The sequence below is a fragment of the Ammospiza nelsoni genome, chromosome 7 (assembly GCF_027579445.1).
Source record: "Ammospiza nelsoni isolate bAmmNel1 chromosome 7, bAmmNel1.pri, whole genome shotgun sequence".
Taxonomy (NCBI): domain Eukaryota; kingdom Metazoa; phylum Chordata; class Aves; order Passeriformes; family Passerellidae; genus Ammospiza; species Ammospiza nelsoni.
Genome location: NC_080639.1, coordinates 17291851 through 17304251, shown reverse-complemented (window position 1 = coordinate 17304251; position 12401 = coordinate 17291851). Strand labels below are relative to the sequence as shown.

General features: G+C 36.2%; 1 protein-coding gene across 1 annotated transcript in view; it reads right to left on the bottom strand.

Moving 5' to 3' along the window:
• Positions 1–12401, bottom strand: part of TTN (titin) — a 238152-nt gene that overhangs the window by 96301 nt on the left and 129450 nt on the right. Inside the window, exons 171-186 of the mRNA XM_059476507.1 lie at positions 12272–12355; positions 11661–11756; positions 11051–11125; positions 10067–10147; positions 9040–9144; positions 8437–8514; positions 7995–8048; positions 7593–7670; positions 3769–3819; positions 2684–3079; positions 2218–2493; positions 1711–1986; positions 1419–1558; positions 814–940; positions 464–727; positions 91–357 (exon numbers count right to left, since the gene is read on the bottom strand). Of these exons, the coding sequence (XP_059332490.1) occupies positions 91–357; positions 464–727; positions 814–940; positions 1419–1558; positions 1711–1986; positions 2218–2493; positions 2684–3079; positions 3769–3819; positions 7593–7670; positions 7995–8048; positions 8437–8514; positions 9040–9144; positions 10067–10147; positions 11051–11125; positions 11661–11756; positions 12272–12355 (2448 nt within the window). The remainder of the gene's footprint in view (positions 1–90; positions 358–463; positions 728–813; positions 941–1418; positions 1559–1710; positions 1987–2217; positions 2494–2683; positions 3080–3768; positions 3820–7592; positions 7671–7994; positions 8049–8436; positions 8515–9039; positions 9145–10066; positions 10148–11050; positions 11126–11660; positions 11757–12271; positions 12356–12401) is intronic.

Sequence of the window (12401 nt, the reverse complement as noted above, 5' to 3'; positions counted from 1 at the left end):
TATAGTAAATGTCAATATTTTGTCACTTTCCACTTATAAAAATGGTTAATATTTATTCTCTTTCAGATTTTAAATTATTTACTTAATTACCTAAGACTTTCAGGTTGGCTTGTGTGTTCATGTCCTTGACTACGGCCTTTATTTCTGAGATATCATCAAGTGTTACTTCTCTCATTTCTAGTTTATGGACTTTGCCTTCTGAAGTAATCAAAACCGTTCTGCTTGTGTGAAGTCTCTTGTCATTTTTGAACCATTTCACAGGCATGTCTTCATGAGAAAGCTCAAACTGAAAGTGGGCTGTTTCCCCCTCTTTCACTGTTTGATCCTGCAGAGGTGATATGAACTTCAGCCTCACACCTGTAATGCAGACACATAAATACAATCAGAAAAAAGGCTAATGTAGTCCTGAAAGATATATTCTCTATCTTTTTTTGTTGTTCTTTTTTTATGAGAAAATACTTGCCTTCCACAAACAGTCTTGCTGTGCTCTTTTTGCCATCAACTTCAGCAGTGTACTCTCCCTCATCATCAAACTGTGAATCATTGATAACAAGAATGTGCTTCTTTCCATCTGCAATGATGTCAAATTTTTCTCCAACCTTGATTATATCAGTGCCCTTAGACCATATAACATTGGCCTCTCTGGTAAGGACACACTCAAACCTTGCTTGGCGCTTCTCAGGAACAGTGACATCTTTCAGGGGCACAGCGAAGTCCAATTCGATTTCTGGAAGCAAAAGACAACACAGCATTTGTAAAGAGCTCCATGTGAACTCTGTCTAAGCTGGTGTCACACCCTGTGGGGCATTGTACCTTTTACTGTCAGGATGGCTGTAGTGACAGCATTCAGGGCCTGGTAAAGGACTTCGCCAGCTTGCTCTAACTTGACTTTGTGTAAGGTTAGGAAGCGTTTTCCTCCTTCAGCTTTGATTTCACATGTCTGGAGAGATGACAGACTTGGTTAAATACAAATACCAACATAATGCAAATGCCTTGCTGCTATGTATGTGCTCTTAATAAAGTGATTTTCATTAACATTGTATACACAGTAAAGAGTCAGGTAGGAAGAATGAAATTGCTTTTCAAGGAAGGTTTATACTTTGACTCAATAATTAAAGTATGGAGTACATTTCTTCAGCATTCCACAGAATTCTTCAGAATGTTAGAATCATTCCCACAATGTATGTAGGATATTTCTATTATTGCTTGAATTATGTGCTGTAATACCTTAAGAAAATGAAGGCCTTCAAAACTTAGCTTTTATAAAATATAATCCTTACTTAGAGAATCAGTTTTCTTGAATCATATATTCTGGACTGAATAGCAACGACAAGTCTTAACATAAAGATAAGATTCAAGGAACCTGTTCACAGTATTTAATTTAAATAAATTGTGTTTTAAAATTCAAGGATGCTTACAGGCGAAGGTCTCAGGACTTCTCCTTTCAGCTTCCATTCACCAGGAATATCATCTTCAGATATTTCTGTATCAAAGCTTGCTGTTTCCTTCTCATAAACTGTAACATCCTCTAATGGCTTCAGAAGCTCAACTTCACGTTCTACAAAGCACAAATAAACACATGTATTATTAGATCATGTTTTGATAGAGCTTTATAATAATTCAGGTTACCTTTAATGTTTGTTCATCTAGATGTTTTTCAACACTGGCCTACAACATAATGAAATATAATCCAAATAAAAGCTTCCTTACCACCAAGGGTCAGTTTAGCTGGGTATCTGCGACCTTCAACTTCCACTGCATATTCTCCAATATCAGCAGGACCAGCATTCTTGATTTTCAGGAAAATTTTATTTCCTTCTTTCAAGATTTCTGTCTTGTCAGTGGGTTCAGCAGGGATTTCCTCATCTCCTTTGAACCATTTAATGTTTGGTGTATCCTTGACAATGTCACAGCTGAAAGTAGCTGTTCCTTTTGGTTTAACATGCTGGTCTCTTATGGGTTTTACTAACCAGTCCCTTATAACTTCTGCACAACAAAAAGTTACACAAGAAAACATCTTAGCAGACTTTTATTAAAAACAGACGTGTCATAAAAAAGAATAAAGAGAACTAAGAGATTTTGTACTACAAGCTTTTAATAGCTGTAAAAATCTTATCTGTCCACTTACACTGTAAGACAATGAGAAAAGGTTTTCATAATTTTGAAGTAGACCAAATATCCTTGAGAGAAAAAAACCCCATGATTTCTGTTACTTACCTACTACCTTAACACAAGATGAGCATGACAGTTCAGAGTCTTCCACGGTAACAGTGTAAGTGCCAGCATCAGCATCATCCGAATCTGTGACTGTGAGGGAATGTGACAAACCAATAACACCCAGAGCAAATTTGCCAGGCTTGGCTTTGATGATTTTACCATCCTTTCTCCAGACCACATTTCTTTCTTTGTTAAGCTCACAAGTTAAGTACAGTGGCTGGGTTTTAATGACAGTCACTTCTTCTTCAAGGGTTTTCACAAACCGCACTGGGAGTTCTGTGGGAAACAAATTATTTTGATTTGTCTCCTTTATACATAAAGCATGTGATGCAGAAATACCTTATATAATATGTGTAGTGATTGAGGGAAACAAAAGCATGCATCTACCAGCTACTGTAAAATTACAAAGCACCAGTTCTAGTTTGAGAAATGGCTAGCTTATTGATAAATTCGAAATAGGGAATACCTTCAACAATAAGTTTGGCTGTAGAGGTCTTCTCTTTGTTCCCCAGTTTTAATACACAAGTATATTCACCAGCATCAGACAGCTGGACATCAATAATATGCAGCTTCCTATCTTTGCCATCAGCAATAAACTTGTGTTTTGGGCTCTCTCGGATATTGCTTCCATCTTTCATCCAGCTGGTAATTGCAGTGGATGGTGAAATTAGGACTTCAAAGATTGCAGAAGACCCAACAGACTCAGCTTCCTTTAGCACTATATCTTTCATCTCCTTGACAAACTTCAGTGGTACAGCCTTGAGTTGGTAAGTAAATGGAGGCTCTTCAGGAGGTTTTTCACCACCGCTGCCTGGCCTGAGTTTCCTTCTTTCTGCATCTGCTGGTGAAGGTGTCTTCTTGGCTGTAATTCAGATTCAGAAATTAATAAACTAACCTTGATTAATTGCTTTTGATTGTAGGCTGTGCTGATTTTGTTGGGGGAGATTTAACAGTCTTCTAAGTAGTTAGTAGGGGGCTATGTTTTGGATTTGTGTTGAGAGCAGTCTTAATAACACAGAGATATTTTGGTGATTGCTGAGAGGCTCTTGCAGAGCTAAGGCCTTTTCTGCTTCTCATACAGCCCCACCACTGAGCAGGCTGGGAGTTCACAAGAAATTGGGAAGTGATACAGCCAAGAAAGCTGATCCCAACTGACCAAAGTGATATCCTACACCACATGGTGTTATGTTCAGTATATAAAGCAGGGAAAGAAGAAGGTGGGGGGAGGAGGGGGGTGTTCAGATTTATGACATTTGCCCTTCATGGGATGGAAGGACATCCTGCTGTCCTGCATATGGGTGAATATCCCATATTATATCCCATGAATATCCCATATCCCATGAACATATCCCTGCTCATGGGAAGCAGAGAATGAATTCCTTACCTTGCTTTGCTTGTGTGCTCTATTTTTGCTTAACTCGTGAGTTTTCTCACTTTTACCCTTCTTATTCTTTCCTCCTTCCCACCATAAGGGAGTAAGTGAGTTGCTGTTTGGGGCCTGATTGCCAGCTGGAGTTAGACCATGACAAGGTAATGCTTGTAATATCCTACCTTTGACTGGACTGATACCCTTTGGAGATTCTTCTTTTGGTGGCTTGGCCTCTGAAGAAGAACAGCAAGATTATTAGAAATGTAGTTAAATAAACATACTTACTAAAACTAAGACAAGTATTTATTTTATAGATCAGATTTTTTCTTTCTTTAGTTACCTACATGTAAAAGGGGAGGAAAGGATATAAATATATCTCTATTTTTATAGAGTGTATACTGTCTATATCTCAATGGTAAGTTCAATATCCTGAAGTATGGGAATGACCTATTCAGCAGTAGAGCCTAACAGGCAACTTAAAAGCTCCTATTTCCTTATTGTCGCATCCTGCCCATAATTTGTAAAATTCTGTAATTCCTTGACAAAATAGTTTAAGTGCCTATTAAAATTATATGAGGTTGTCTTTTTTTAAAAAAACCCACACACTTTTACTAATGAACACCACAAAAATATAAGCTGTGTAAATTAAATATGTTTCAGGACAATGCATAACTTTTACAAGTGAGGGATGTCCTCTAAGTAACCTAATTTGTGATGAATCATCACAGACTTCTGAAAATATTACCTGTGCTATGAGGCCTCTGGTTACCTTTTTGTGAAGGGAAATATGAAAGATACTTTTAATGGGAGAATGATATGAATGAAATGCAGGACAGATTTTGTTGCAGTGGATGGAAAAATGAATACTAAGAAAAAAGTGTGAGTTTTCCTGGGAAGACAATGGCACACAGAACAATTCATGAAGTCTCAGAAAAGAGTAAGACTAAGACAATGAACAGTGATCACACAGTTGTGTGTACAGACTGGTGAGACAAACATGTGAAGAGTGGTTGAATGCCAGTAAAGCCAGCTGACAGACTTGATGGAATTGCAAATGGTGTTACTGAAACACAATGGCAGGTGGCACTCTCCTGAAGCAAATGGTACAAGCACTTCGTGGAAGAATTTGGCATCAGTCTTCCTCACCTCGCTTTGCATGAGACTTTGCTGGAACATCCAGAGCCTCATGTGATTCTCCAGGTGCATCCAAATTCTTATTTTCACTCTCAAGTCTAGTGGCCTGCTCAGTCAGGTGAGCAGGTTCTGACTTCTGGTATTCTTTCTCTCCTTCTGCTTTCTTTGAAGTTATTGCCTTACCTATGCTTGAGGAATGAGTATCTTCTCCATTTGCAAGGATCCCTTTGCTTAATGATACTTTGTCTATGAGCTTTCCCTTCTCTTTTTTCATGGTACCAGATGTGCTTTTTCCAATGCCATGTTCAGGTGATGCTTTTTCACCTGATATACCTTCTGTAGATTGCTTTTCTTCAATTTTACCTTTTCTGCTTTTGTTAGCCAGAGTTTCTTTATGTTCATCCGGAATGGTATGAACTTCTTGAATTTGTTTTTCATCTTGATTTTGCGGTGGCTGAATAGCAACTTTCTTTACTGACTCAGATATGATTCCCTTTTGATGTTCTCCTGTGGAAACTTCACTTTTCATTCCTCCTGTAATCACTGTATCAAATTCTTTTTCCACAGGCAGACTTTCAGGGGCGTTTGACAGTCTAATTTCGCCTTTTTTTAGGTGGGTGCTGAAGATAGTTTTTTCTTCCTTCTCTGGTAAAATCTTCTTGCCTGTCTTTTTATCACTTAGGAGTGCTTTCTCAGTCAACAATTGTCCTAAACCCTCCTCATAATGAGGTTCTTTCTCTGTAGAGCATTTTTCTCTTGCTTTAATTTCAATTACTTCTGACTTAAGAACAGATGGTTTAAAGACGGTGTGAGTTTTTTCTCCAGGAACCTCCTCATCTTCAGTGGGGTGTTCTAGGTCAACATCTTTTCTCAATCCTGGCTGAGCCTCCTCAGACAGGTCTAAGGAATGTACTTCTGCTGATGTAAAATCCAGATTCTTACCTTTCTCATCACCTTGAATATCTTCCATTTTCTTTGCTTCTTTGTTAAGACCCTTATCGATAGCAATTTCAGGCACTGTGCTACCAGATTGCTTCAGCCTCTGAATTTTACTTTGTATGCCATGTCCCTTCATGGATTCACTAAGAGGAATTTCATCTTTCTCCAGAGTAAAACCTCCTCTCTCATTTTCATTTCTAAGCTGAGAAGTTTCAGCTATGTCTGCCTCTATGATATCCTGTACAAAAGAAGTTTTATCCTTAATATGAAATTTTTCAGGTTGCAAACCTTTTTTTGTTTTTTTCTCTTTTCCTAGAAGTCCTTTCTGGTCCCTAGGCTGATCTGGCTTTCTGGGTTTAGGTACACAAGCTGATTCGATTTCTTCTCTTTCATGGCTGGGAATCTCTCCTTCATGAAGAACACTAAGCTTTTCAGAGACCTTCTCTATGTCATCCTCCTTATGAACAAGCAATTTAATTTCATCTTCCTTTTCTTCTCCAGAATCTATTTCCACTTGTTCAGATGTTATAGAAATCAATTTCACTTCCTCATCAGGCAGTGGCAGTTTCCCCTTTGAGTAAGTAATGTGATGATCCATTTCAACTTTTAATTTCTCACCTGTAAGAGCAGTCTTTCCTGAAACTACAGGTGTCATTCCTGGTTCCTCTTCCTCAGAAGCCAGGACAAAATATTTAAGAGATACTTTCTCCTGCTCCTCTGTCTCTGAATTCAGTATTCCACCAGCTGTTTCCAGTGAGATGTTATACTCAAGTGGCTCTATGGCCGGAACTGTCTCCTTAGGGCTTACTTTCCCTTTTACATGCAAGCTTTTTTCAGCTGAAATCTTCTTCAACACAATTGACTCAGGCTTTTCTTCTTCCATTGGGGGCATTTTATCTCTATGTTTTAGTACAGATGGTGCATCAGGCTTTTCTGCAGCTACAAAGGTTTCATAGGTAATTTAGAGAGTAAAAATCCATAAGAATAAGAATCAGGAACAATACATATAAGACAAATTTTACAAATATACCTGAAATAAAATGAACATAGAACACTTCTTCTCTACACAACAGAAACTTAAAACACAACTACAAAACAAAGGTAAGAACAGCACACATGAACAGGAAACCTAAGTAAACCACTCTCAGCAGTGTCTCTTTAGACACTGTTAAAAGCCAGTGTAGGTTAAAAGTAGCAGAAAATGAAAGCTATCTGGTCACTGACACAAAACAGGTTAATTGTGCCACTGCAGACTGCATCACCAGATCAATGGCTAAGAGACATTAATGATTTGGCTTCTCAAATGCCCAAGATCTGCTGCAACATGAGGCCCTTTGAATGATGGGCAAGCAGAATGGACATCAGCTCTGCTGGTGGAGCACAGTGTTTCAGTTCTCTGAGTGTTTCAGAGGAACCATCCCAGCTCTTTTTGTTTTTTTCACAGCAAGCTTTGTTCCAGGGTCCTAAGCATAGCAGACAGAAGTAGCAATACTCTAATTCTTCAACATCACTGTCGGTTTTTCTTGGGGCTTCAATGACAAATCAAAAGTGGGAAACCAAACAACACAACAATTATTTAGAAGCATGTAACTTCTCTTTGTCTACACAGAAAATACAAGATGCAATTCACATAACACATATCAGGACATGAGGAACATCAAGAAAACAACAAAATATGCAAATTTCATAGTAGGACAACAAATAAAGACACATATATTACTATCCCGACAAAAGAGCACAGATTGGTCTCCATAGTATATCAGTTTTTGTTTTAAATTAGGTGACAGTGCCTAGAATAACAAATACTTGAATGGGACCTCAAATCTTCCTGTAATGAATGAGTTATTGTACAGCTCTTCCCTCTTTTTATACTGAAAGTATTTATGTATGTCAGAGAAAAACCTTCTAAATAGCATAGAATACATATAAATACCTGCTTTCTTTCCAACAACTGGAGCCGTCACTGGAGCAGTAACAGTGGGTTCTTCAGCTGGTTTTGGAGATTTTATAGCTGCATGGGAGAAAAAAGTTTTAATACGTTACTTTAAGTATGATATTCTTCAAAATGTTTTGTAGATGGTAGGAAAGTTCTATTCTTCTTAATTCTAAAGGTCTTTGTTTGGACACTTTTAGTATTCTGCTGCACAAGGTGCTGAGTTATGTTGTCAAAGATGTGCTTTTGCCAAGAAAGGTTGGACCGGATTACGCGTGAAGTCACCTTCCAACCTGGTATTCTATGATTCTATGAACATCCTTTTAGCAAGATATCCCTGAATGGAAAATACTAGACACACAAGAGAGGCTTCACCAGTATTCACAACTAAAGAATTCTTACCTACTACAGGTTTAGGTTCAGGCCCAGGAACTGGGACAGATGCTTGCTTAGTTTCTGCCATTTCAAACACAGAAATTACAAGTAGGTTAGTTTACATTTTTTTGCAAACACATTGAGCATTAGAAGTTAGGATAAACAACACACAGAGAGCTAAATGAAGACAGAATTCATTGGTTTCTGTTTTATTTTGCCAAAAAGCAAGAAATTACCTTGAGATTAACTCTTGTAAAGCAAGATTGTACACAATGAAAAAAGATTACTTTTTCAAGCATTGAAGAATAAAGACAACAAGAAATCCAGAAGACTGCAAAATGGTTAATGAGGACTCAGTAGTCATGACAGACTGGAGGACAGTAATGCATTATATTAATGTAGCATGATATTCAGCACTGAATATTGTTTAGTTGCTGCAGTAAGGAAAAAGAGCACCACACATCTGTACCTTTTGTTGGTTCAAGCACAGGTTTCTCCTCTTTTTTTATGGCAGGTATCTCAGTTTTCTTTGTAGGAACTTCTGGGACTTTAAAATAATATTTTTATTTTGTAAGATATATTAAAACACCTTAAATCCCTAAATAGAATACCCTCAAGTGTATTTAAAAGCTTTCATTGTTTTTACATGTAAACAGTTTCAGATGTTCATAAGGTTTAGGAACATACATTTCTTAGAGTAAGATTTGAGTAAATTAGAAACTATAAATGGGTAAAAGGACACATATTTGTAAAATGTTACCTAAAAAAAATGCTTGGATTAACTGTTTTGCTGTAGTTATGTTTTTCTCAGTATTATATAAAATATTTTAAAAGCTCTTTTCTATACACAATGAACATTGAGAAACAATCCCAAAATACAGAATTCAGACCCAAATGTGAATGTCAAACTTGGTTGTGCATCCAGGCAAGACTTAAACTGCACAATTAGGCCAATGCAAGCTATCTTTTAAGACACCATTTTCATTCTTGAACTTAAGAAAACACTACTTAATAGTAGGATTAAAAAAATATATATATTTTTCAATATATATATTTGATAGTAATCTAGTACCTTCAGGTTTCTTAATTTTTTCTATTGGTGTAGGTACTGGTTTAACTTCTGGTTTAGGCTCTTTTTCTGGTTTAGGTTCTTCCTCTTCAGGTTTCTTTTTAAGAACTTCAAAAGAAAAGAAATCTCAGTTTTTAAAGCACAGGCAAACAAAAGAATAAGACATTGAACAAGACAAAGATTAAAACATCAATCATAAAGAAACCAGAAAATAATATATATAGCTCAATAGAAACGGAAGATTTGTGTTACTATTCAAGATACTATTCTGAAAGTATTTTAAAATTCAAGTCATCTAAGGAAAAAAGACATTTATATTAAGAGCAGTCCATTTGAGAGAAAAGATTTTAACTTTTTAAAATGTAATTTTAATGTAAATCCTCAAGTATTGTATTTGGAGAGCTCAAATTTATATAATGTCTGTTTTCCATTTTATTGATTTAACTTGATTTTGTCCTCTCAGTTCACCATCTTGGGTATGTAATGACACTCTCATCTGAAAAGTGGAGTATTATATTTTTTTTACGTTGTCTGAAATTTAAAGGTACAAGGTACACAAACATGAATCATCCCTCTGTGGTATTTCAAAGAGAATTGGAGTTAATGCTTCATCTTTCTAAGCAAGAGTTGAGCACAAAATGATTCAGAATGCTGCAGACTTTGCAGGAAATGGGATGGTGTCCAACAGTACCATGGGGTTCTGTGATCTGTGTGGTACTTCTAAGAAAACCACAAAAGAGAATACATAGACTACACATGTAACATTAATAACATTTACACTGGGAGCAGTGAAAGATTCTCAAGTCTACTATAAAGAGATAAGAAAAACAGAACAGAGAGCGATAGGGAACTAGATTTTCATTGTTCTGCTCTGTTTTCATTACAGATCCTTGGCATCTGAGAGACTTTCAGGCTACCCCCTTTCTCCCTGCAACTACAACTGCTTTTCCCAAGAAACAGACATCAGATAGATTTATTGTGATCAATGTTAAAATGCTGGGATTTTAAAAACAGACCCAAGTTACTATACCTCTTTTCAAAACAACTTCTTCTTTTGGTGGGGGAGTAGGCTCAGGAATGACTTTCCGAGGTTTCTTTACAAGTCCAGGCACTTAAAAGAATATTATTCCAGATTTTATTATAAGTTCATAACAGCAGTAAGAGTTAACCAACAGCTAGCATGTCCAAACACACAAATCAAATACTAGTCCACTACTGAATATTAAAATTAAAGGTTAAACTGTTGCTATTGAAGCCAATAGTTTTAATATATTTTCTATATAATTTGCATACATAATCTAAGCTTATGGATAAAGAGAAAGTTTTCATACAAATCAACGGAAGAGAAGTATGGTTTGAGAAAACTGTAAAGGTTGTGTATTCAAGAATCATCATAACATTTTATTTCCTCGTCCTCTTTCACTACAGGCTTATGTTACATACCTATTCTTAAGAGCTGTCTGTCTGTGATACTCATAAGGATCCACTTTAATCTCTAAACATGGGACAGCATTAAGAAGGAATGTCCACTGCTTATCTTATCTTAAACTCCAGTACACATGAATAATATAAAGGCATACCTGTGAAGTACTTGCTCAATACATTATTCATTCCCTTCTCTAGAAAGTGTCCTCTCACAAAAATAAGTTACATTTCAGAAAAATAATAAACTAAGTATGTTGAAACAATGGTGTATACATTTAAAGAGTATTTTATTTTTTATTTGTATCTAAGCAGAAAACCAAAGCGAGCACCTAAGCAAGTGATAAAACTCATAAAAACTCACTTTTCTGTGTTTCTGTCTCTTACATCTTATGGATTGCATGATGTATGATTAAAGTGGACATAAATATAACACAAACACGTATGCCCAAGATGGGTATACATGTTGAGCATTCTAACATAGACAGTGTTTTGATGTATTTGAGCAAATTAAACAAGAAGATACTAAGAACTACAACTTTGGGTTCATGAGAGGATTATTTTAAGCTAGATTCTTAGATTAGCTAGGTACCTTTAGCAGGTGGAGGTTCCAATTTCGGAGGTTCACCAGGTTTTGCAGCCACAACTTTCTTCCTTGCCTCAGGAGCTTTAAAGAAAATTATTTGAATTTTACAACACATATTCGACTCCAAAAATAAAGGAGTGTTCTAAAAAATCCGAACATCTCATTAATAGTATTGATGTAAAAGAAGGAGAAAAGCTGCAAAGCTAAGATCCTTGCTGATTAACTGTTTAGAAAAAGTCAGATGGTCTGTAGGAAGCACAGTTGATCTGAAACCCGTGATCATGTAACACCAGCAAATTATTGCTGAGGATTCTTTTCATTTGTAAGAATATGTTAAAGAGATAAGAACTATGTTAAGGATAGAAGAATGTGTTAACTTGATTAAAACGGTTTTAATAATTTTTTACCTGTAATAATTGAAAAGAACCCATGTAAACGCTGATAAAAAATCATGATGGACTGAGCATTAGTGAGGCGCATCATTAAAATATAGTACATTAGAAAAGAAATAAAAAAGACACAAAATTATAGTCTAAAAGCATGCTTTTCAAGGTTCATCAGTATAATTTTAAAAGATTGAGTTTCCACCATTATTTATAGCTTCAGATGATTATACCTTTAAGTAGATCTTTTGCCAGTTTAATATCTTCTGTTGGAGCAGGTGGCGGTGGTGGCTTTCGCTTTTCAGGGATCTTCTTTTCAGGCTGCGGCACTTTAAATAACATTAGGTAAATTTAGAATATATTTCCTATGATGGTGATTATGAGAAGAGTAGTACAAACCTAAAGACCACCATTTTCCATTTCCAGTGAAGCCAGTGAAAAAATGTCATTGAATTAAATGGGATCATGAAAGAGCCTTAGGTTACTGCTTTGAGGCATGCACACAAGACAAATATCCAACCTGACTTCAAAAACCATGTTAATAACATGAGAACAAAAGTAGAAAATCAAATAATGGGAAGACTCTTGTGGACAAGAAACAAAATGAAAGCATTTAAAATAATCTTCAGGTTGTACTTAGAGTTAAATGATCAGAAATAATTTCCAGAACACAACAATGGAAGAATCACAGAAAGACCTACAACGTAGAGGTGACCTACAAGACACAGACACATGTGTGAAAAATGAGAGAGCAAGAAAAATCTGCACATGATGATGATGATTATGATGATGATGATGATGAAAGAAAGGTGTGTGGCAGCCTCTAGGGAAGTACTTTGTATACCTTCAACTGGTAAGGCTTCTTCAACTTCTACAACTGGAATTTCTTCTGCTTCTTCAGGCTCAATCTCCTTTATGATTTCATATTCTTTAAAGAATATTGACAACTGGTGTAAGTTTTCAATTATAAGATT